At 43.1% G+C, this 25,351-nt stretch overlaps 1 protein-coding gene across 1 annotated transcript; it reads right to left on the bottom strand.

Moving 5' to 3' along the window:
* Positions 1-1,500: 1,500 nt before the first annotated feature.
* Positions 1,501-25,295, bottom strand: GOT2 (glutamic-oxaloacetic transaminase 2). The gene is made up of 10 exons (XM_005899914.3): positions 25,108-25,295; positions 14,475-14,631; positions 12,248-12,376; positions 9,880-9,939; positions 9,185-9,346; positions 8,703-8,807; positions 7,441-7,591; positions 7,037-7,202; positions 3,581-3,731; positions 1,501-2,728 (listed from the first exon to the last, which is right to left on the bottom strand). Exons 1-10 carry the CDS (start codon positions 25,194-25,196, stop codon positions 2,606-2,608), a joined length of 1,293 nt encoding a protein of 430 aa, XP_005899976.1. The 5' UTR covers positions 25,197-25,295; the 3' UTR covers positions 1,501-2,605.
* Positions 25,296-25,351: the final 56 nt, after the last annotated feature.

Genomic DNA, 25,351 nt, shown 5'->3' with positions numbered 1-25,351 from the left:
ATAGCACCCAATGGCTGGCCCATGGGTCAGCTGTATCTCCGCATCACCTAGAAAGTTTATTATTATTATTAAAAAAACAAATTCCAAGCCTTACCTCAGACATACTGAGCCAGAATGCCCAGAGGTAAGACCGGGGAATCAATATTTTAAAAATCCAGATTTGAGAACTATTTTGCCTTAAATCATAGTGAAACAAAGGCATGACTTCTCTTTCTGGGCAGGCAAACCACCTCCTCTATCAAGTGGAAGAACATTAACATCTTAGACTCTAGTAGGAAGCAAGGAAAAGGTTGATGGCAAACAGACTGAACTGTCAGAAAAACATCAGGTTCACACCCTGCATGACTTTTTCGTGAGGAATAGGACTTACTCCAGGGTGAGCTGGAAATGCATGTGTTTAAAAATAACAAGGTTGGCTGCGTGGTCAAGTTCCTTTTCCAGCTGAGGTCTTGATGGCCAACTTTCAACCACTTTGGCTCCAGACAGGGCGACTTTAAGCAGTTTCTTCTATGATAGGCAGTCAGCTCCTTTACATAGCCGCTGAGTAATCCGTTGCCTGTTTACCCATTTAAGATACCTTCCCAAAGACATGCAGTGAGTCAGTCCATTCACTTGACCCTTCATCACCTGGGGTATCCATTAGCAACAGGAACACGCAGAGCCAAGAAGCGGGAATGAGCCCATTATGCACTGTGTCTCTCAGAGAGTGAGGAGATGCAAGGGGGAAGGACCAAGGTGAGCCCGTTTTCCCCTCCTAACTATAATCAAAACTCTGTGGATGGGCTCTGGGCCTGACCCCTGCTCCACTGCCTGTCCGTCCAGAGCTGTCCTGTCGTGAATGGCTCCTGGCATGAAGTATAAGGTGACAGGAAAACCTTGGGATGTTTGCTGATGGAGTACGTGACTTTATGGTAGAGGCTGGTGATCTAGTTTGCATCTTGCTTATAAGTCATTAAAAAAAAAGAATTAGTTGCCAGCTTTTAAGCATCAATAGACCTCCTTAAAAAAAAAAAAATCAGGATTTCCATTTTATTTGAAAAAATGAAGACCTGCAACCCTGGGTTTTTGTTTTCACAGTACCTGTCAATTACTTCTCTATGTCTCACTCTGAGGACGTTGGCTGGTCACCAATAAGCATTTCACGTCAAGTTCACATTACTTTTTTACTTTACATGTACTATTTATTTACATTACCTACTTGAATCCTGTAGACATCTGAAGTTGCCACTTCCCCGTCATCTCATCACTGCCTATATCCAGAGGATTTTGAGGTACTCCACTTACTTGTTCCCCCAAGGTCCAAACGATTATACCCACATTTTCAACATTATTGGACTGGATATAAGGAATGACACCTAGGATGTGGCTTTAGTTTACATTCGAAACAGCTAAAACATCTCTTGGCTTATGGTCACCTGGACACAATTCTAGATTCCGGGGATATATACCCACTCATACCTTTTCATCCCATTAAGGAAAAAAGATAACATGGTAGACAGGTTGGGTCTACAGTAACTTTATTGTAACAGAGAAACCAGGCTGCAACAAGTCTACATGATTAGAGCAAATGGTGGTTTTCTTTCCAGAGGGTGAAGCCTGAGCCCAGCTGGCAGCACACAAGGGTTAAAACTGAAGCCCAGAGTATCCTCTTTCCCGGTTCTACCCTGCACGGCCTGACTCCTGATGAGATGACTGACTGCACAACCACACTGCACAAAGGGATGAGGGCCAGCTGGGCAGAGGCAACATCCCCACGTTGAAGAGGATGCCAAAATAAAGCGGTTTACCTACTCTCTGCTATTCTTTGCCAAGAAAAGCGAGGGTATTGGGATGAGCAGTAAATAATGTTCTTCGTTCTTCAAATAAATAAATCCTATGGGATGGGATTGATGGTCACTCAGGAAGTAGGACAGGACGAATATCTGGGCTAGTTACAGATCTCTGGGCCCGAGGAAAGGAACAGCAGTGATTAGGGAGAAAAGAAGAACATTAAAATCCTGCAGGTACTAGAAAGAAAAGCCTTCTTTCTCTTTTCCCTAAATAAGATGGGAAAGAGCATCTTTTATTTTCTCCCACTACAGTGGTAGCAGACTCGCTGTAAAACATGATTTCCATAATACAGTTTGTTGACAAGTTGCTCAGTCACGGGAGGACAAACATGAGGCTGACTGCTAATGTTAGAACTTCATCTTTTCATAAAGCCTCTAACAGGTGCTGTTTTCAGGCTGGTTCTACAGAGAAACCCGTGACACCAAAAGGTATTTCACTTAAAGCTTCTGAAATATTGCAATGGTGTGACTGACAGGGTTTTTTTTTTTTTTGGGGGGCTTTCTCGTACATGTAAACTCTGGTGGAAAAACTGGAAATAAAGGATGAGTTTGGTTTACAGCCACAAAGTTCCCGACACCAGTCACAGGTGCCTCCGCCCTATTTCACTGCACGTTCTTTTCTGAGAAACACATTCAATCGCTGAGTTTTACAGTACTGTGGTTGGAAAAAAAAGATCCGCTTACCACCATCCACCCTCCCTCTTCCTCCATGTGGATTTCATAACAGCAGAGGCTGAAGACAGGAAGGTTGTCTCTGTTCCTGCTGACCAGGGGAATTACTTGGTGACCTGGTGAATGGCGTGAGCAAGGTATGCCACGTTGCCTGAGGTGACCCCTGCCACAGAGATGCGGCCATCCTTTGTCATGTAGATGGAGAACTCCTTGGTCAGCCGCTCCACCTGCAGAGAGGAGAGTGTGTGGGTGCTTCCTGGTTGAGGGGGGTGGTCTCCCCAGCCCTGGCACAGCACAACTAGCCAATGTTTAGAACAGAAAAAAAATAACAGAAGCTCTGTTTTCTCATTTAAACCCATTCCTAGAGTTTGGTGTGTTAGCTTAAAACAAAAGAAGAATAAATAGCTATCTTAAAGTAGGATGTTGAATTCTGAGGTAGGGAAAGGTGAAAAAAATCTTAGATTCAGCATTTCTAGAAAAATGGATCCAGAATCTAGCTATGGAATAGCTACTTCTCCTATCAATATTCAGGCTCTTGCTTGTTCTGGAATCTTTTGAGAAACAGTGCTGGTCATAAAAATGACCAAGGCAAGCTCTGTTCTTCAGAAGTTTATAACCTCACAGAGTAAACAGATAGGTAAAGTACTAACAAAAGATAAACGACTAACAAAGAATAAGATGAAATGAGTGCTTCTTCCTAGAGTAATCCTCGGAGAAGGCAATGGCACCGCACTCCAGTACTCTTGCCTGGAAAATCCCATGGATGCAGGAGCCTGGTAGGCTGCAGTCCATGGGGGTCACTAAAAGTCGGACACGACTAAGCGACTTCACTTTCACTTTTCACTTTCCTGCATTGGAGAAGGAAATGGCAACCCACTCCAGAGTTCTTGCCTGGAGAATCCCAGGGATGGGGGAGCCTGGTGGGCTGCCGTCTATGGGGTCGCACAGAGTTGGACACAACTGACGTGACTTAGCAGCAGCAGCAGCAGAGTAATCCTAAATACATAGGTGACCTGAGGAATTCTGGTTTGCAAGGACTGATCAGTTAGTCAGTGGGAGAGGAACGGGAGTCTACCCACCTGTTCAGGCTTTAGGCCTGTGTAACAAAACATGCCGATCTGGTCAATGATGTGCTGCCAGTTGTGGGAGGAGCCCTCCTTCTTGAGGTTGGACACCAGCTGTGTCCGCATGCTGATGATGCGGTCGGCCATGCCCTTCACTTCTTGCAACCTGTAAAAAAAAATCCCCCAAGATGTAGCTCAGTTCTGGCCAAGCCCTGACAGATAAGCCAGCTCTCAGTGCTTTTATTAATACCTCCCTTGAGTACCCCCCAAGGGTGCCTCAATTCTCTGTTCTTGACCAAATCCTTGTCTGGGAAGAAAGCTATTTGATAGCTTTCTGCTTTATATCAGAAACACTATGATCAGGCAACTAAAATAGTTGACATAATGGAGTTATTAAGGAAAATGAACAGAGTGCCTTTCTACTTACCAGATGGATACTGCCCAATTTATGAATTATTTAATAAAGCCAATTAGATTTTCAAATTAAAAAAAAAAAAGAAGAATGAATAAATCATTCTAAAACTTACGAGGGCTAAGGCTCTCCATCTTTTATGCAGGGGCAAAACCTTCAAATTAAACAGTAAAATATTACCTTATTCTTTAACATGGATGGAGGAAACATTGCCACCTTCACAGTTCAGACAGTGTGCTGTGAAATGGCCATGTGCCCAGCCATGTCTAAGTGCTGAGGAGAAGGGCAGGGCTAAGACCTGGCCCTTGCCTTTAAAGGCTCGCCACCCGCGGCCGGGGCACACCTGTAAACAACCCACTATGGAACAAAGCAGGACAAGCCATGAACCAATAGGTGCTGCGTTAAGACAGCCTTTGGAAGAGAGGGCTAATTCCATCTGGGGGAGCAAAGAAAGCAGTCCTCTGGATTCAAGACACAGTCTCCCCCTTCCTCAGGATCTACCCTTTTTTTCCATTCCTGTGGAGCTCTGGGCAATTCTTGTGGGCTCCTACCAGCTAGATGACTGTGAAGAATTTACCTCCTTGTTCTCATGGGTTCACTTTTCCAAACCATCTCTCTATGATAGTGTCATGCAGAGTTAGAACAGAGGTTACAGGTTACCAACCAAAGGTCAAATAAGAGTCTTAGTCGTGACTTATCTGACCCAGTTAAAGATTCCTAAATTTGGCACTTGCATATAAAGATGTAGATTTGCAGCCTCTCTTAAAAAACAAGAAGCTGGCAGCATTGCATTGGCAGTGCGATTATTGGCTGGAGCTGGAACCCCTGGCCCCACTAAGGATGGCATTTGATTTTAAATTTCCTGTAGTCCTATTCATCCAGTTCCACTCACTTTGAGCCTGGGCCCTAAAGGCACTGAGTACACAAAATGGCTAGATGCAGGGCCACCTCAGCAACCACTGCTTCCAAGGGTCACATCCATGATCCTTGTTGTCCACAGAATGAAGATCTGGCTTCTTACAATATCAGAGTACTTCCTGATCTGCTCCTTCCCAGCTTCGCTGCCCTTTCCATCCTCCTTACACTCAGTGTTTCTGCCACAAAACTCACTTGCCACGTTCAAAGCACATCCTGCGCCTGTGCTGATCCTCATGCACATCTCTCCCTCCAAGTTTCCTTTCGCCTCCCTTCGGAAAAGAGCTCCCTCTCTCCTCAAGGCACAGTCAAATGATGCTGTCTGCATCACATCCTTCCTCATTTCCCACTAATCAACAGCTCTTCCTTTACTCAGCATTTATCCTATCGTCTTGTATCAATGCCATACATGTTTCTCTCACTAGATTATAAACTCCCCAAAGGGACAGACATCTTAGTCACCTAGCACAGTATCTCTGTCATCTTTGTACACTGCTACTGCTGCTACTGCTAAGTCACTTCAGTCGTGTCCGACTCTGTGCAACCCCAGAGACGGCAGCCCACCAGGCTCCCGCGTCCCTGGGATTCTCCAGGCAAGAACACTGGAGTGGGTTGCCATTTCCTTCTCCAATCACTACAGACTTCAAAATGAATATTGAAATGCACACGTTAAAAAAAAATAAACATCTTGATAACCATTAAGGACCATGGAAATCTTTTTTAAAAACCACTTAAAAATTAAGAAAAAAGGTTATAATTCTTTGTGACAAAAACAAACCAACCCTACACATATATATCTAATATATACACACATATAATAAATATATAGACATATTATTAATGTTACAATAGGAATAATAACAGGCAAAGGGAAAAACAAAATCTGGGTTATAGTGACTTGCCCAAATTTTCTGTAATGTAATCACACAATAATTTTGTAAAGGAAAAAAATAAAATTCTAATTTAAAAAGTAGTTTATTTTTTAGTAAGCCTAGCATATATCTGAAATATCCTGAACCAGACTCTATTTACCCTCAGTGTTCACAGGATTAATTTAAGGTAGAAAAAATAGTTCTCACATGATGTCCAGGTGAGCTGAGGATGAAGTTTCTTACAGACTTAGTTCTTCTATCCCATTAGCTGCTTAGGGATCTACCTCTCAGCTAATCAGCTATACAGGATAAACTCTTACATAACAAATCACATCTTCCAAGACTCTGAATTATATAGAGCAAGGTTTGGTAAGCTTTCTCTAAAGGGCTAGATCATAAATATATGAGGTTCTATGGGCTGTATAACCCTCTGTCACAACTATTGAACTCTGCTGTTGTGATATGAGAGCATCCATACAAATTCATCAAGAAGAGGGTAGGGCTGTGTGCCAATAAAATGTTATTTATTAGAATTGCGGCAGCCTAGATTTGATCTGTAGAACATAGTTTGCCAACCCCTGATCTACAGCAATGTTTTCTAAACTGTGGCCATGACCCATTAGTAGGTCATAAACTCAATACAGTTGGGGGCAACTGGCATTTAAAAAAAAATTGGAGTATAGCTCAGGAAGACCAAATCCTGAGTTTTGAAAGCTGTGTGTGTGTGTGTGTGTGTATACACACACGTATATAGTATATATATGTATATAGTTTCAGTTATATATTCATACATACATAGGTGATGATGTAAGATATAAGTTTTATGTGGATTGTGATTAAAAAAGTTTTTTTTTTCTGAATAACACTAATTTAGAGCACAGGTGCCAAGAGATTCAGATAGTATAGATAATATAAAACATGCAGAAATACCAATTCAATGCTTGCTATTATTAGGATAAAAACAAAAGATATAACATTCGGAAGAAAGTTTTCCTACATAAGACACTTCAGTTTAGGAGAAGGCAGGTTTTACTCAACATGGAGATAATGGACTACAGAGAACTGCTGTTTCTGAATTAGGCCCGTCTCTTACAGGGGAAAACCAATTTATCTGTTCAAAAGTGCTGACAAAATGCATACTCCTCTCTCCTTCCCCTTCCACCTGTGGAAGCTGAGTGATGACTGCATGTCCCTATAAGCCAAGTATAAGGGAGCTTTGCAGGATCAGTGGTGGGAAAGGCAGATGGCTGGGGAGGTGCAAATCGCCTTTACCATTGTTTCCGCAAATCCGGGCTGGTGAGAATAGTGGAGGCAATCCGGGCCCCATTGATAGGGGGGTTGGAATACATGGGACGGATCAGGATCTTCAACTGGGACTCAACTCTTTTGGCTTCCTCGGCATCTTTGCAGACCACAGTGAAGGCTCCCACACGCTCACCTGAAAAGACAACATGGATCGTCTTCTGGTTCTCTGATTGAAAATGATAAAGGCAATCATGATTAAATTTGCTATGTCTTATATGTTTCCATTAGAAGCACTGCAAAAATAACTCTTTGTTATAAACACATCTTCATGTGCAATCCCTCCCTCCTCGACTCTACACTTTTGCGGCCCCCTCTCCCAGCACTTCTTCAATCTCAACAGAACACACATCACCCTCAGTCCTTTAGCTTACCGTATAAGCCCATGTTCTTGGCATAGGACTGGCAGAGACAAACATTAATGCCCTGTTCGATGAAGTGGCGCACAGCCCAGGCATCCTTGTTACCATCGCCACTGGCAAAGCCTTGGTAGGCCATGTCAAAGAATGCAAAGAGATTGTTTTTCTGGGAAGGAAAGAAAAGATGGCCAAAGCTTTAGGAGTCCTTCCCAAGACGCCCCAGATGTCTACCTGTGCTTATCGGGACCATGCCTGCCTTGCTCAGATTCAACAGTTTTGTCCCCAGGTGTCAGTTTGGAGATGTTTAACTTTCCTAGAATTAAGGTATTAACATATATATATTTTTTATGTTGGTGGATACAGGCCTTCAAGAAAACATTAAGAAAAGATAATCCAATCTGGATAGAATGCTGCGTGGTCAAACAGGAAAACTGCTTCCTTGTTTTTTGGCCCACCTGTGCAGCATGTAGGATCTTAGTTCCCTGACCAGAAATTGAACCCGTGCCCCCTGCATTGGAAGAGCAGAGTCTTAACCACTGGATTGCCAGGGAAGTCCAAACAGGAAGCTCTTCTAAGGCCCACAGTGGTCTGGGTAATTATTTTGGTCCAGTCAACATAGGACTAACTTCAGCCTTTCCTGGGGCTAATGTGACTCCGGCAGGCCATCTTATTCCAGGCCTCATTATAACCATTTCATCTTGAAAGTGCTCTCTGAATGCTGTTCCTCTGTCTCATTCTGTTCGTAGCTTAGGTTTGACAGAATCGAAAGAAAGGGGAAACCAAAAGGAATGAGAATGGGGATGTGAGGCAATAGGTATCTCCCTCCTTGGGAACTTTGACGAGTGCCTTCTCTCGTAGAAGAATGAGACTCACTGTGAATAATTAACGGCAGTGCTGAGAAGAGTGGCAGACAGGAGGGGATGTGCAACAGTGGATGAAAGGGTGACCACGTAACCACTGGCCAGGGCAAGTGGAGGCACCAGCAGCAGACGTCATGGGGCTGACGATGCCAACTGTGCAGACTAGCCAGAGACAAGTTTTAGCAGAATCCCATACATCTTGGCTGAGGAACAAAAGGTTATTTTCAAACTCCTAGTGTATCATGAATTACAGAACTGCTAATTATGCAAATGAGGAATTCTTTTCTGGTGACTACACAATGAGTGGAAATCTCATGCAGCCTTGAGGTTAATTCTCACTGCTAAGACTCTGCCAAGTGAAGCGTCCAAGGCTAGTTCCTAAATGCAGAACTGTCACCGGTCAGTTCACCCCCTCACCTTCACCACTGTCGCCATCTCCTTCCACTGCTCAGGACGAGGGTCCACTCCCGTGGGGTTGTGGGCACAGGCGTGCAGGAGAATGACACTCTGCGCTGGTATTTTCTAAAAAAACAAGGACCAAGAGATTACTCTGCAGCTTTACAGGAGATCACTTACCTGAAATGCACAGGGTCACCATTATTTGATAAGTAACGAAGATAACATGAGGTCTGGGAATTAGCTCGTCTTGGTTTTGTTTTTCTGGCCACTCCACATGGCATGAAGGATCTTAGTTCCCCGACCAGGGATCAAATCCATAACATCTTGCGGTGAATGGAGAGGCTTAACCACTGGGCCACCAGGAAGTCCCTGGACCACCAGGAAGTCCCTCATCCCAGTATTTTAAGTTGGATATTGGACTCAAGTAGGGAGACTTCGAACCTCCACAAGGAGGTTAATTCCTTATTCCCTCCCCCTCCTGCCCTGAGAGCCACACTTACTGAAATGTCCTCAATAGCGCCTGTGAAGTCAAAGCCGCACGTCTTGGGGTCATAGTACCGATAACTCTGGAGCTGCATGCCAGCATCCCTGAAGATGGGTGTATGATTCCCCCAGGTTGGTTTGGGCAGGAAGACATCCCGGCTGAACTTAAAAAATCTTTGCTAAAAGATTGAATGAAAGTGAATGGAAAAATGAAGAAAGGAGAGGCCAAAAAAAAAAAAAAGTATATTTTACTGAGAGGAGGTTTTTCTCTACTGAAAGTCAGCTTCTCTCTATGATTGAGAGACAGTGGTGACTCAGCAGTGAGACTTCCTGGGTTGGTTCAGGCTCCGACAATTATACTGGGCTGTGTCGCCAAGGATTTGTCTGGGCTCACTTTCTTCCTCTGTAAAATGGCATTAACTAAGTCTCCCTCAGAAGATAAAACATGTTAAAATATAAAAGTTCCTAGTTACAGTACGTGCTCAGTAAGTTGTACTTCATAATAACTCTTCTAATAATTGTTTCTTCTAAGTACTTCCATTCCTCCCCTCCTCAAACTTCATTTATCAGAAAACAGGAAATCTTCCAGCCTTGTGGAAAGAGAAAATCTATTTCCAGGTCAGAAGTCAAACACATATGGAGTTGGGAACCCCATCATCCCTAATTTACAGACCGTCTTACTGCTCTTTCATGAAGGAATTTCCAGACTCACCAGAAAACTGGCTCCGATCCTTAAGGCCCCGGTTCCAGAAATGGTCTGCACGGTGACATACTGAAGGAGAGAGGTGAGTGGTCAGTGACGTGCAGCAGTCTCTCTATGGGCCCATGACTTACCCAACCTGAGCTTAGGCCCACAGAGAGGCACTGTACAGTCAGTGCCCCTCCTTCTTCAGAAGCTGAGGACACCCTTCCAAGGGAAGATTTGGAAACAAGAGAACAGCACTATTGTTTTCATTCCATTTTCTAAGTGACAGATAGACTCTCCTTGCTGTTGCTGCTGGGTCACTTCAGTTGTGTCCGACTCTGTGTGACCCCATAGACAGCAGCCCACCAGGCTCCCCCATCCCTGGGATTCTCCAGGCAAGACTCTTCTTACACGTTCTCAAAAGAGCTGGCTCTCCACTTTCCAGCGCCTTTGCTGATGTGGACGCTAATTCCTTATTGCCTGGCCTGAAAATTGTCAGTCATACTGTGTTGTAGCAGAAATTCTCAGGACACAACTCCCACCTCAATCAGATATGAAAAAGGACTGATTTATATATAGAATCTAGACTTAGATGAAATCGAATGACTCTCTGAACATGAAAAAGCAAGTCATCTTAAAAAGTCAACAAGTATGTTAGAATAACATTATTACATGAATCATAGCCTATGAGTTTTCATAATCTGAAAATATCTTTTGGGTAACAGGGAAACGGCCTCAGTAAATCTTCAAATTGGTCAACTTTAGGGGATGAGGAAGAAACTACAGTTAGGGTTTTTTTGTTTGTTTGCTTGAAGGCACCACAAAGTACTACGCTCTACAAAACCTAAGTCTATTTTCTGGACTGGGAGGCGATGCATTAAATGGTGGGAACCCCTACTAATGTACTCTTTCGTAAACAAAATTTGCCTATGCAAACTTCGGCATGATAGAAATAAAAACCTAACTGTAGATCTGATAATAAGACTGACAGAGGCATGGCAATTTATAAAAGAGAAACTGATGTTATTTTATTTAAACTGTTATTTTAAGATAGGCCAGTCTTATACTTAGCTGTAATTCACTCAAGGAACACAGACTAAGCAAAAATTACAGAAAAATATAGACATTTTAGTGACTGGTAAACAGGTGGTTGGATCTTGCCTGGTGGCTCAGACCGTAAAGCGTCTGCCTGCAATGTGGGAGACCTGGGTTCAATTTCTGGGTTGGGAAGATCCCCTGGAGAAAGAAATGGCAACCCACTCCAGTACTCTTGTCTGGAAAATTCCATGGACGGAGGAGCCTGGTAGGCTATAGTCTATGGGGTCACGAAGAGTCACACACGACTGAGCGACTTCACTTTACTTCAACAGGTGGTTGGTTGACAGACAGCCATCAGACCATATTTTGTCCATGACTTACGATCAATAGTACATGACCCTGCGGTTGAGGGTGTATGCTTCTCTTGGAGTTAATGAACTGATGTACTGACTTAGACCAGTCTTATATAAACCATTTATTCTGGCCTGGGGAATAGGGAAGGGAGATGTGTTAGTTTAGCTTTGCTACTGTGTGTGTTTTCCCCCAGACTTACCCAGAAAAGTAAATATTTAAACACACAAATCTATCTATTTAACAAATATATTTGCTTCAAAGGCAAGTAAACTGTAATGCACATGAGCCCACCTGTCAGGCTGGCCGGCTGTATCCCACGTGCATGAAGTGGCTTATGCTTTCTCTGTGGGTGCATACAAGAATCTGTTTGTAAAAACCTCTTTCTTTCCTAGAAAGAGGGCCCCCCAGGGAACTGGAGGGGGGAGACATCTAGGAGTCTCTTGTGCATCCTCTCAAGGCTAGAGCGATGCGCTCTGCCCTGAGAGGAGGGAGACACTCACAAGTAAGTATGGTCTGCTCTCTTTCTACAAGCTGGCTGTGAGGAGGCAGCAGAGGACCGCCAGACTTGTCTTGGCCCCAGCAGTGCCCTGTGGCTTGTTTTCCGCCTGTTTCCTGTACCTAAGCTGAAGCGTGGGAACAGAGGGTGAGAGCGCTAACTTCAGGCCTTAAAACTCGGCACAGTTTGGCACTCTTAAAAGCCATTCAGTGTAAAACGAGCAAAAGCTCACACAGACTAACAGCAAAAGCAGTGGCAAATCTTTGGTCAGATCACAACATTTCATATTCCTACTCCATTTTGGGAATTAGTATTATAGGAAATCTTCTATTGAATGAGTGCCAATTTACTATCTAAAGGAAGAGACATTAGTCATAGTGTAGCCACCTCCAAACAGCCATCACACACAAAGTGATACATCTTTTCTTGTTTAAATTATTTCAGATTTCTTTAATCTGTTAAATTTAAAAACAGACCCTGTATGATGCCAGAGTCTGTGCTACTTACCCGGCCACTTTTCAACACTTCATTGTTCTCACCCAGGGCTAGTTCTGCAGATGCCTTACAAAATTCAGCCAGCCCCGCAATGGGCAGGTATTCTTTATCCAAATTTTTTGCAGCAATCTGGGCCTCCGCCTAGATAAGGAAAAAATGTTTTCTAAGTTAAATTTTGGAAGTAAAGCCTCTTTTAAAAAGTTTGGAGATACTGTCCAAGAAGAAGGGTAACTAGAATATATTTTATAAATAGCACAGAAATTTTATATTTTTTAATCATATTTTATTATTTTTTAAAGTTAGGTTTTATGTGAATGGGTAGGTATATGATATCTCTTGGTTTAACAAAAAATGGCAGTCTCGGGATGCACAAGAGCAAATCAAATCTGAATACATAAAGGGGGAGTATTTTAAGGTATATGCCAATCTAAGAGGGCTTCCCTGGTGGCTCAGATGGTAAAGAATCTTTCTGCAATGTGGGAGACCCCTGGGTTGGGAAGATCGCCTGGAGGAGGGCATGGCAACCCATTTCAGTATTCTTGCCTGGAGAATCCCCATGGACAGAGGAGCCTAGCGGGCAATAGTCCATGGAGTCTCAAGGCTGACAGTTATAGTCACGTATCTTCATGCTTTGGAGTCAGAGGCCTGGCTGACCCTTACTAGCTGTGTGACTCTGGGTGATTTATTAACCTCCTTGAATTTCAGTTTGCTCAACAGCTGTTTCTACCCCTCATATGACTCAGGTAAAGAGTTAGGAGGTAATATACAAAAGTATGTGGTAGTGTTTCAGCTTCTGTCAATAGTTAACACATGCTAAATACTTAATTTTTTAAATTAAATTTTATTTTTAAAAAATTTGTTCAGGCAGATAATCTTTCTTTCTTCTCCTTTTTATTCCAGGTCTTTTAAAAAAATTAATTAATTAATTTTTGATTTCACTGGGTCTTCACTGCTGTGCATGGGCTTTTTCTAGTTGTGGCACACAGGCTTCTCACTGCAGTGGTGTCTCTTGTTCTGGAGCATGGGCTCTAGAGCATGGGCTCAGGAGTGGTGGCACATGAGCTTAGTTGTGCCAAGGCATGTGGGATCTTCTTGACCAGAGACTGAACCCCTGACCCCTGCACTAGCAGGCAGGTTCTCACCCACTGGACCACCAGGGAAGCCTCACGCCAAATACTTTAAACTGACTTACTGAGAACAAAAGTAATCCCTGCACGACCTGAGACCCAGGAGCCAGCAGTTTTTCTGAGTCTTCTCATCACAGCTATTTCTTAAGTCCTTTTTTTCCTAGAGAGATGACACCTAATCTGTACTCCTACACACTCAGAAATTTCTTCTTTCGGTGGTTCCTTCAGCTCCTGCTCTGTTACTGCAGTGGCTCACAAGGGCCTGAGCCAGCCTACTGAAGCTCAAATGCGGTTCTTTACTGTCACCCAAAATTATGCTTCTGTAACTGCCACTCAGGATGCCTAGTTCTGCTGTTTGTAGCAACAACACATCACTACCCCATGTTTGGAAGAAACACAGCAGCACATTGATATTTCATCAGAGGAGGTGCAGATGGAAAGGAAGTACTTTCTTTTAAAAAGTTGTTAGAAGGAAATTAGTTACATTATTTAGAGTTGTGATAACCAGTAAAAAGACTACTAATAAAAATATAACAAAATAAAATTATTTAATAGTTCAATAGGATGAAAGGACAGAGCATACCTAGGTAGTTGTGTCTTATTAAGGCAATCAAAATGGGAAAAATGGAAAATAACAATGGTAACCCTCATCTATAACGGGCTATTCCTATCACCAAGAGACAATGTTTAAATTCTTGGTCCTTTTGTGCATCCTTAGGATTAATCATTATAGTCAATTCAGTTCAGTCACTCAGTCCTGTCAGACTCTTTGTGACCCCATGGACTACAGCACGCCAGTCTTCCCCCCTGTCCATTACCAACTCCTGGAGCTTGCTTAAATTCGTGTCTATCAAGTCGGTGATGCCATTCAACCATCTCAAACATCATTACACTCTGCCTGTTTTACAGATAATCACAGAAGTTCAATCTTGGAAAAGATCATATAGTCCCAACCTCTCACTTTTACAGCTAAGGAGACTACCCCAGATAACACATGTGATTCAGGTAGTGAGTATCAGAACGAGAACCCAGGTCTCCCCAATCCAGGAGTCTGTCTTCAGGAGGGCCCTTCAGTTATTTATCCCCATCAAACAGATGTCTAGCAAGCTTACCTTCCGGACACTTGGAAGCACGTAAGGCTTTCCATTATCATCCCGGTAGGCACCAACTCCCAGGTTCATCTTTTTGCTGTTGGTGTCTCTCTTAAAGGCTTCTGTTACTCCCAGGATGGGATCTGGGGGCCCCATCTCCACATGAGCCCACCAGGAGCTGAAATGGGAAAAATAAGATATCAGTCACAGTACCTAGACTTCCATGGCCAGAGACAACTTGATCTGCCAAAAATCCATTTCAAGAAATGTCTACTATTTCTTCTACTATTTCTGCTATACTATGCTATACAGTATAGCAACAGACACCAATATAATACAATACCTAAGATGTCACAGCAGTTGCTGAAGAGTGGAGAAGGCCAATAATATCAATACAAATGCTTTGAGAGGCAAAAGGCAGGGACACCTGAATCATCCTGGGGAGGACAGGGTGGATGTACATGCTTTCAATGCAGTCCAAACCTGACTTGAATTCCCAGGCAAAAGATATCACAAGTAATTTGGCAGTAAGAAGCTGAGTGGTAAATGACGAGACAAGAGAAGGAAGCAAGGCCAATGTAAAGTTGTTATGTAACACACCCAACCAAGGGGGTTGCATTTTAGCCTGTTTACCAACTTGTTGAGGGCATCATTTGGAGAGCCTGCTAACATACAGATTGCTGGGCTCTACTTTGGATGCAGTGAAACTATACAGAATCATTTAAGTTTTTTTTTGGAGGGCAGATGGTCATCAGGTAAGAACAGTGATGTGAATAGATTTTTATAGCTTGTCTGGTCACAAGATGGTCACTGAATGCAGAGGGCGAGGAAATGCAGGAGGATCACTGAAAAATCTGGTTCCTTACCCAGCAAGAGAAAGAGATGAAGGCTTGAACCAGGTCGGGGCAGTAGTGGTGGAGATGACAAAGAACTGCCAGGTATTTAGAGCCGGTTGTAACACTGCACTGATTTCCTTATTACTTATTGAGTTAAAATGTTTAACAATGTTCAGCACTTTATATTTGTATCAGTCATGATTTTACCTTAAAAAATATCCTTTAAATGAAATCTTGCCATTTTCGGCAATGTGGATTGACTTGGAAGGGCATTATGCTAAGTGAAATTAAGTCAGACAGAGAAAGGCAAATACGGTATATCACTTACATGGGGAATCTAAAAAATACAACAAAGCTAGTGAACCTATCAAAAAAGCAGCAGACCCACAAATACAGGAAACAAACTAGTGGTCACCAGTGGAGAGTGTGCAGGGGCAATACAGGGGTGCAGGGGGAGTGGGGGTGCAAGCTATTGGGTATTAAGATAGGCTCAAGCATGTATTGTACAACACAGGGAATATAGTCAATATTTTGTTATAACTGCAAATGAAAAGTAACCTTTGAAAAGTTGTATAAAAATAAGAATTAAAAGAAAAACCATATCCTTTCAGTGTTTGGGGTAATCCACCATTGCCCAGTGGATTTACCTGGTGGGGTCAGATGAACTGCCTTGCTGGGGAAGTGCACTCCCAGAGTGAATCCCAAAAGGGAAACGCACCTAAATAGCTTTCTCTAGCTTGTTCCCCACTCCCTACTAATTTGGGGGTTCTGGTTCCTTTATGGTCAGTTGTCAGCAACACAGACTGTGAATGTGGTATTATGCTTTGACCATTAGTGATTTCTGGAAATGGATAGTAGAGCTCTATTCTCCACTGGGCGAGATGACAGATACTCTGGTTTGTTGTCGTTTTGCATCTTTATTTATTTGTTTACTTATTTGGCTGCACCAGGTTGTAGCTATGGCACATGGGATCTTTGATCTTTGTTGTGGCATGTAGGATCTTTAGTTGAGGCACGTGGGATCTAGTTCCCAGATCTGGGATCGAACCCAGCCCCTCTGCATTGAGAGTGTGGAGTCCTAGCCACGGACCACCAGGTAAGTCCCTGCATGTTTATTTTGGTTGTGCCGAGTCTTTGTTGCTGTGTGTGGGCTTTCTCTAGTTGCAGAGCACAGGCTCTGGGCACTTGGGCTTTAATAGTTGCAGCTCCTGGACTCAGTAGTTGCAGTGTGGGGCTCTTGAACGCGGGCTCAGTAGTTGTGCTGCATGGGCCCAGCTGCTTTGTGGGGCATGCAGAATCCTCTCAGACCAGGGATCAAGCCTGTGTTCCCTGCATTGGCAGGTGGATTCTTATCCACTGGACCACCAGGGAAGTTCCCTGCACCTTTTCTTTTTTTAAAATAAGACTTGAGATTGTGTGTTTTTACTCCTCACCTGTAACTGAAGTTATAGTTTTTTCTTTTTGGCATGCAGGATCTTAGTTCCCAGAGCAAGGATCAAACCCGTGTCCCCACCGGACCACCAGGGAAGTCCGAAGTTACAGATCTTAAGAGATATAAGGTCTCCATGTATAATTCAGAAAGTCCTTTTTTTTGTTTGTTTGTTATATCTCTGAGTGTCTGAATGTTAAATGTTTTCCATCTCTGGCGAGAGATGGAAAACACTGATTAGATTACTCTATCTTTGATAAAATAGATTATAAAAACCTCAAAGTAAAGGTGCTCTGTTCTAATTGTTACAGAAACTGAATTTTTAGTGCTTAAAATGTGCTAGACTCAATTTTTCTTAAACAGCTCAGAAACATTTTAGAAATTCAAGTTCATATAAATTAAATCCTTGATAAATAAGACTAAATTTGATTAAAAAACCCAGCTACATATTTTATTTATTCATGTTAATATAATACAAGCATACGTTTTATTCTATGTGGGTTTGTTTTTTCTAAATTTACACTAGTTCACTTGATAAAAGAAACTAACAACACTCCTACGGGTGCATGCTCCGTTGTGTCCAACTCTTTGTGATCCCGCATGGACTGTAGCCCACCAGGCTCCTCTGTCCATGGGATTCTCCAGGCAAGAATACTGGAGTAGGTTGCCATTTTCTTCTCCAGGGGATCTTTCCAAACCCAGGGATCAGAGCTGCATCTCCCTCCCCACCCCACCCTTCAGCCTGTCGCAGAGCCCCTGTTTGAGTACCCTGGGTCATACAGCAAATTCCCACTGACTATCTGTTTTACACATGGTATTGTAAATTTCTGTGTTACTCTCTCCATACATCTCCCCTTCTCCCTCCTCTCCTCCCACTTTGTCCATAGGTTTGTCCTCCATGTCCATTTCTCCATTGCTGCCCTGAAAATAAATGGCTGATTCTTGTTGATGTATGACAGAAAACCACACAATCTGTAAAGCAATTATCCCTCAATTAAAAAAAAGAAAAAGAAAAAAGCCACATCTCTTACGTCTCCTGCAATGGCAGGTGAATTCTTTACGCTGAGTCACCCAGGAAGCCCAATAGCACTCCTAAACACCCAAAATTATGGAAAATGTAAATTTGTGTTCGACCAATTCTTATTTTGACAAATTTAAAATTTTAACAGTAATAGTATATTTTTTAATATATTTTTAAAATTGTACTTATTTGGCTGCACTGGGACTCTGCAGTGGCACGTGGGATCTTTGATCTTCATTTTGGCATGTGGGCTCTAGTTCCCTGACCAGGGGTCGAACCCAGCACTCTGCTTTGGGAGCTGCTGCTGCTGCTGCTAAGTCGCTTCAGTCATGTCTGCCTCTGTGCGACCCCATAGACGGCAGCCCACCACGCTCCCCGTCCCTGGGATTCTTCAGGCAGAACACTGGAGTGGGTTGCCATTTCCTTCTCCAATGCATGAAAGGGAAAACTGAAAGTGAAGTTGTTCAGCTGCGTCTGACTCTTAGCAACCCCATGGACTGCAGCCTACCCGGACTGCAGCCTACCAGGCTCCTCTGTCCATGGGATTTTCCAGGCAAGAGTACTGGAGTGGGGTGCCACTGCCATTGCTTTGGGAGCAGGGAGTCTTAACCACTGGACCACCAGGGAGGTTCTCAGTAAAAATATACTTTTACTTTTTATTAACAGACTTTATTTTTTAGAACAGTTTATATTTAGAGAAAATGGAATAGATAGTACAGAACTCCTGTACACCCACTCCACAACAGTTTCCTCTTAACATTTTATATTAGTATTGTACACTTGTTACAATGAAAGAACCAATGGTTGCTACATTAAGTCTACAATTTATTCAGACTTTTTAGTTTTTACCCAGTGTTCTATATCTGTTCCAGGACACCACATTACACTTAGTTGTCATGTCTCCCTAGGCTCTTCTTGCCTGCGACAGTATCAGACATACCTTATTCTGATGATGTTGACTGCTTGTGGGGACTGGTTAGGGATACTCTGTAGGATGCCCCTCTGTTGGAATTTGTCTGATGTTCTTCTCATGATTAGACTAGGGTTATGGGTTTTGGAGAGAATTTTTGGGAGAACTGTAAATTTTGGAATACTCGAAGACAATTTCTCAGATCTTTGAATAACTTAAAATCTTGGATTCATATTATAATGAGTTAACAGAGTAATTAATCATTGATACAGAGATAACTTCTAAGTATGACAAAATACTGAAATGCTGATTACTAAGCCTAATTAAATGCTTGTGTAGGACTGACATAAACTCTCTCCCCTGTTTTATCTGTGAAATGTAAATTACTTTGGTTAAGATTATAATTATTGAGTGGTTGAGACTATACTATGATCAACAGTGACACAGAAATAAATGTGTAAGTTTTTGTTTTTCAAGGGAAAAAAGTGTTGTTCTAAAGCTGCTACTGCTGCTAAGTCGCTTCAGTCGTGTCTGACTCTGTGCGGCCCCATAGACGGCAGCCCACCAGGCTCCCCCGTCCCTGGGATTCTCCAGGCAAGAACACTGGAGTGGGTTGCCATTTCCTTCTCCAATGCATGAAAGTGAAAGTGAAGTCGCTCAGTCGTGTCTGACCCTCAGTGACCCCATGGACTGCAGCCTACCAGGCTCCTCCACCCATGGGATTTTCCAGGCAAGAGTACTGCAGTGGGCAGTTGCTCTCAAACATTTTGGTCTTTGTATCCCTTTATTCTCCCAAAATTTACTGAGGATCCAAAAGAGCCTTTGAGCCTTTATTTATACGGCATAGGCCTACCAAGATTTACTCTATCAGAAATGAAACTGAGAGACTATCCTAAAGTGTCAGTTTGTGAAAGAACAAGTAAGACACACTTTAGGGGAGTTGAGTTCTATGGTAACCTCACGGGTAGGATTCTGGGCTTTTATTGCCGTGGCCTGGTTCAATCCCTTGTCAGTGAACTGAGACGCCACAAGTGGTGTTACATGACAAACCTTAGAAAGTGAATTTTGTTTTGATTTATAATAACTGGGTCTGAAAAGAAGCTACGGAATATGTTGCCATTTTAATAAGGTTTTTGCTCAATCATTCTTGGTGATTTTACCAACAATATGAAAGGTTACTTTTTACCTTTTGTGTAATCTGTCTAGATGTTAGAGATTCTGTGTTTTAGAAAGCAGAATACTTCTCTATGCTTTATGTTGACTCTTAAGTCTTTGATTATTTAAGGATAAATTAGAACAAATTTAGTAGATTAATCTTAGTTTTGGCTAGCAATTTGGTGAACAAAAGAATTTAAGGTACAATGAGTTTTTTTTTTCCTTTCTATTTTCCAACTCAAAGTTGTTTTTTTTTAAATTTGATGTTCTGCACATTTGAAAGAGCCAGGTTCTTTACAATCATGTTATATGTTTATATTATTTTGTGGTTGTTTTGATCATATAGGTAAGCAATGATCACTTTTCTGGCACTCACAATCCTTCATTCATCTTAATCAAGGGACCAAATATTAATAACATCTAACAACACTTTCACTTGACCTTCCCCAAATTGAATCATAGCTACAGAAAACATAAAAATTTCAGGCTATCTTTTACCAAAAACTATCTTTGTGATTGACCCCTGAAAAGCACTATCTTTTTTTCCCCCCAATAAAACTCCTGGCAGCATGGATGCATTAGTGGATAAAACTGAGGTTTTACCTCATGGTAAATTACTGTTCTGAGAAAAAGATTATTCTAGATTTTCCTTCAGGGATAATGAACAGAAAGGGTTTTATTTTATAGTTTCATATTATAGAAAACAAAGTATGATCTCTAAATCAATTGCTGAGAACCTGTTGTGTGCTAAGAGCTGGGTATAAAAACACAATCCCTCACCACCAGATTAGCCCAGTGGAGTGACCAGTAGGGAGTTACAGACAATGTAGGCTGGGGGGTGGAGGTGAGGGGGACAATGCACAGTGATGAAGACAGGCTCAGGGCATAGATTATTATTCATGGGGGCCCTGAGGAAAGGGCCTGATAGCCTGGGAAGGGGAGTGAAGTACAGGCTTAGGAAGGCTTCCAGGAGAGGGTGACCTGAGAGCTAACTGCTACAGATGAAAGGAGGAAAAAGACAGTCTAAGCAGAGGCTAGGGGTAAGAAAGAGCCTAGGGTGTTGCAGTTGAAACTGGAAGCTAGGGAAGCAAGGTTCCCAATGACTTAGGTGAAACAGCCCACCTTTTTCTAGTAATCATTTATCCAATCCTAACTAATCAAATGTTTCAGCACAGCACAGCACACTATCCACACTGAAAGCCTGATGAATTATTATTATTTCATTAAAATTTCTTTCCCAACAATCGTTCTCTTGTTGAACTTGAGGCCAGTCAGCACTAATATACCACTTTCCTCCACAAGGCACACGGGATAGCTGTTCAGACACGGCCGCAGAGGTAAATTTTAGCTCTCCTGACAAGGTGAAAACTGTCTCAGTCTCTGGAGCAGTAATTGGTGTGTACAGCTAACTCTCTCTTGTCAAAGGGTGGATTATTCCATTTTCAGATTTCCCAGGCTTTTACTTCTTTTAACAGCTTGCCCTGGGCAATGTTAGGACTGGGCAAACAGCATGGATTCCAATGCTCAGTCACCTACCAGCTGTGTGAGCACTGGCAAATCAATTAACTTCTCTAAGCCTCAACTTTGCTTACTTGTAAAGTGGGGGCACAACAGTACCTATCTCAGAGGGTTGTTATAAGGATGAAAGGAGTTATTAAATGTGAAACACTCAAAAACAGGGTCTGGTACACAGTGAGTGCTTGATGTTAGCTGGTATCACTGCTACTAAGTAATTACTACTATATATTTTTTTAAACCATCTTGCCAGTAGTACAGAGACTGATGAGGCAAGTACATAAAAAAATTCAAGGAGCGTAAGTTATAACTTTATGACCAAATGCAGGCCTTTCTTGCTTTTCAATGATTACTACTCAGTTTTTTTCTGGAGTCTTGGGAGATATCATCAATTTTCCTCCTTACTAGCGCTCCTGCCAGGAGTCAAATTCCTTCTCATTCTTTCTCATTGTTCTAGGCTGCTAGGTTGTTTCAGTACCTAAGCAATAGTAAGAAACAGATACCCCGAAGCAATTTCTGAACTGTGCCTGGCGAAGCTTTCATTATATCCTACCCATGATTCAGACCCTGAAAACATGTAGCCATCTGCCCATCTATATCACTATCATTAAATGATGAGTGCAAGGAACACCCTGAATACCTAAGGACATAGAACTTTTAGTAAGCAATTTTCACTTTTAAAAACACAGTTCTATTTCCAAGGCCTTCCATCAACAATGACAGAGCACTGCTCCTAAACCACAAGGAGAAGGCACCCTTCTTATTAAAGCGTATGAAAAGCAATTATTTGTCAAGTTCTTTAAAAAGCTTATCTAGTAGAGAAATTTCTTCAGAAATCACAGCCTTGAGTCTTCTGGCAGAGAAGTCACTGAGAGTGCTATCTTTTAAGAATTCTAAAAGAATTTCAAAATATTAAATCTTAATCTAAAGAAAGGAGCAGGGATATTTCATTTGATTTAGTTCTACATCAGTAAGGATGTTTGAGTCCTTTATGCTCTTTATTATTCTATTGCTTAAAAGGGTAAAGATTATACCTACACTGCAAGAACTCTGTTTTTAAGAGAGTACTAGTGGGAACCAAGAGTGCTCCAGGGACAAAATTGATGCTGATAACTTGTGGCCTACAAAGCACTCTTATCTATGCATTTTGGACAAAAGTGCAAAACTTCAGCCATTGAGCAATACTGACCAGCCAACCAAAAGATGTCAGGTGCAAAGTATGCAGATAAACACCTCCAACTCAAAAACTCTGCAAAACTTTCTGCAGGCCTATCTAGTGCTTCATAGTTTTAAAAATGCTTTCCCTCAGATTCTTAATTTAAAATAAGAGAAGTTAATTAACTTGCTTATGATCATAGAACTAAAAACAGCAAAGACGATACTACAACTGTGATCTTCTTACTGGTTACTGTACCACTACTGTACACGGCCTTTTAAAGGGTCTCCTGATACTCTTTCAGTTATTTCACTACAAATTAAATAATCAGAATTAAATAACAACAGATATCTATAAAATACATTAGCATATTTTCCTTTCTTCACTGTCCTGTGACTCTGTCTCAATTCATGTTACTGTGTTTTTACAGCACAATAAGGAAAGGTTAAATGTTTAGTGCTTTCTGTATAAAAAATGCAGCTATATGAAACACTTGAACTTAGTTCATTTAAATGACTCAAGTATGAACATAAAGTATTTCATAGGATAAATACCCAGTTCTTCAGAATACCAACTGCCAAGGTTTCACTGTATTAGAATGAGCTGTTAAAAAAAAAAAAGAAAAAGAAAAGAAACTTCAACCAGTTGAGTTTATTTTTCATAAATGTTTTCCAACTTTACCATTTGGCTTTAGGTAAAGATCACATCCACAGTGGCAGGAAAGGAGGTTCTTACTTTCTTGCTGTCTGAACAGTTAACAGTCATAGCCAGGCCTGGCACCTGTTTCTATCAGTCAATCATGCATCAGTGTTAAACCTGAACATCTCAACTGCAGGTGCTCACATACTTTAAGACTTTTTTGGTACACATTTTGCACCACTCTGGTTCCCCTATGTTTAGATTTTGAACTAAGATACAATGTGAAAATGTTGTATTTGTCTCTGTTGCATTAAGTTAAAAAGCAAAGTTTAAAGTTAAAATATTTCATTTGAAAGGCATGCCAGCCAATGTTCTAAATGCTGAGACGGAACAGTAAACGTAGTAGGTATAGTCTCTGCTCTCATGGAATTCACATTCTAATGGGGAAAAGACACAAAAGAATCAGGCTGTCAAAGTGAAAGAATGACTAAAAGGTCAGAGCCACGGGGATTTTCACCAATCACTTTGTAAGTAGAGCTGAGGGCACCCAGTCAAATCCAGAGAACAAGAAGATTTACAATGGTGAAACAGACTGTCACTTGGCTATAATTTTAGGCACTACTTTCTGTTCTCCAAATTTGCTGCATAAATGATAAGCCCTCCCTAACTCTGGCCCACTAGATAGGCGGCCTTAAAGAGCACAGCTTGACAGTGGGCCAAGAAGGAATCAAATCAGGGAGAGAAGAACGGGAAAGCCTGGGCAAACCTGGACAGGGTTTGGAAAGAACAAAGTGTCCCGCCGGCTTAGAGGCTTCCTGTATGCATTTAAACGAAAAGGCCAAGACACGTCCGAGAGGTCAAGGCTTCGCTCTTTAGAGTTAATATCTGATTGCGGTGGTTTTGGAGACTCGGTTCCTGATTAGGGAGTTATTAAGGACACTGTCCCAAATCGGCTTCTTGAGTGAATTAAACAGCCTGGCTTAGGTCTCTCCACTAGGAAGGGATTACTGACTCGTTTCATGCGCTGCAACCTTTTCTCTGCAACACATCACACAGTTTGAAATGACAAATTTGGAATTTTTGAGTGGCACCGACGCCTCCCTCGGGCTTGTTTGTTCACTGCAGTATCTATCTAGCACAGGTCTAGTGCCTGGCTCTGTGAAACTGGGATGAAGAAACACTAGATCAAAAAGCAGAGCGAGCGGGAGGGGAAGAAAGGCAACTTTCCTACGGCCAGACCTCCTGAGGGATAAAAGGCGGGAGGGGGGGGTCACTCAACCCGGACTCTTAGATCCAAGGGCTAAAGGGCTGGGGGAGGGGTCACTGGTGACTCAGGAGACGACTGGCGGGAGGATACCGGGAGCCAAGGCCACAGAATGAGAGAGGAAAGCCGGGCCCGAAAGCCAGAGCCCAAGAATCTTCCTTCCTTGAGCTTCCTTGCCCCGACGCACAAACGGCCGTCAGCTGCAGTCCGCCCAAGCCTGCCGCGGCCCAGGGAGACTTCTACGGGTGAGCCCCGCCTCCTGCCCCAGAGCGGCCGGTCAAGGGCACACGCTCCCCAGGCCCCGCAGCCAATAGGCGCGAGGCAGAGCCGGCGCCGCAGCCAATCCGCGCGAGGCCTCCTCTGCGCCGCAGCCCGGGTGCTCTCCCCTCGCTCCCACCCCCAACTGGGCCGAAACTGAGATCCCACCCCCGCCCCCAACCCCTAATGGAGTCCGGGTGCTGTAGAGGGACATACTTCCTAACCCAGGGGAACAAGTTGGCATGCTCTCCAACAGTCCCAGGGACATGGGAGCGGTGGGATGTAGGACCCAAAGGGTCATTGTGAGATGTGGACGCTCAATCATCAGCCCCCTGTGAATCCGAGAGGGGAGCGGAGAAAGTTGGTGTGTGAGGGTGCCCGCGTGTGCCTACAAGGCGGGTTAGATGTCCTGGGGCGCCGGCAGCTCGGCTGGGCAGGCCTGTCGCCTCAGCTCCTTTTCCCCCTGCTTACCTGGCTCTGGCAGAAGCCGCGGCAGCGAGGCCTGGGTGGAAAGCCGCGGCGACTCCGGACAGGAAGCGGCCAGAGTGCAGCAGGGCCATGGTGGGCGGCAGGCAGGCAGTGGGTAGCTGGAGGACTGAGCGGAGATGCCAGCGGGCGCGGACCCAGAGGCGCGAGGTCCTGCTGAAACTAAGGGCAGCGACTTCCCGGGAGAGGCTAGAGCGGCCTCCCGCCAGGCCCCGAGCCGCGTCACAGC

This window comes from Bos mutus, chromosome 18 (genome assembly GCF_027580195.1).
Source record: "Bos mutus isolate GX-2022 chromosome 18, NWIPB_WYAK_1.1, whole genome shotgun sequence".
Taxonomy (NCBI): domain Eukaryota; kingdom Metazoa; phylum Chordata; class Mammalia; order Artiodactyla; family Bovidae; genus Bos; species Bos mutus.
Note: the sequence above shows the minus strand (reverse complement) of the source record. Positions and strands in the feature narration are given on the sequence as shown.

Excerpts from the sequence above, each read along its gene's own strand:
- GOT2 (XM_005899914.3), bottom strand. The coding sequence starts at position 25,196 with ATGGCCCTGCTGCACTCTGGCCGCTTCCTGTCCGGAGTCGCCGCGGCT. Across the intron at positions 8,808-9,184 it reads GCGCTATTGAGGACATTTCA|AAAATACCAGCGCAGAGTGT; the intron begins GTAAGTGTGGCT and ends TTGTTTTTTTAG. Across the intron at positions 3,732-7,036 it reads CCGGATTTGCGGAAACAATG|GTTGCAAGAAGTGAAGGGCA; the intron begins GTAAAGGCGATT and ends TTTTTTTTACAG.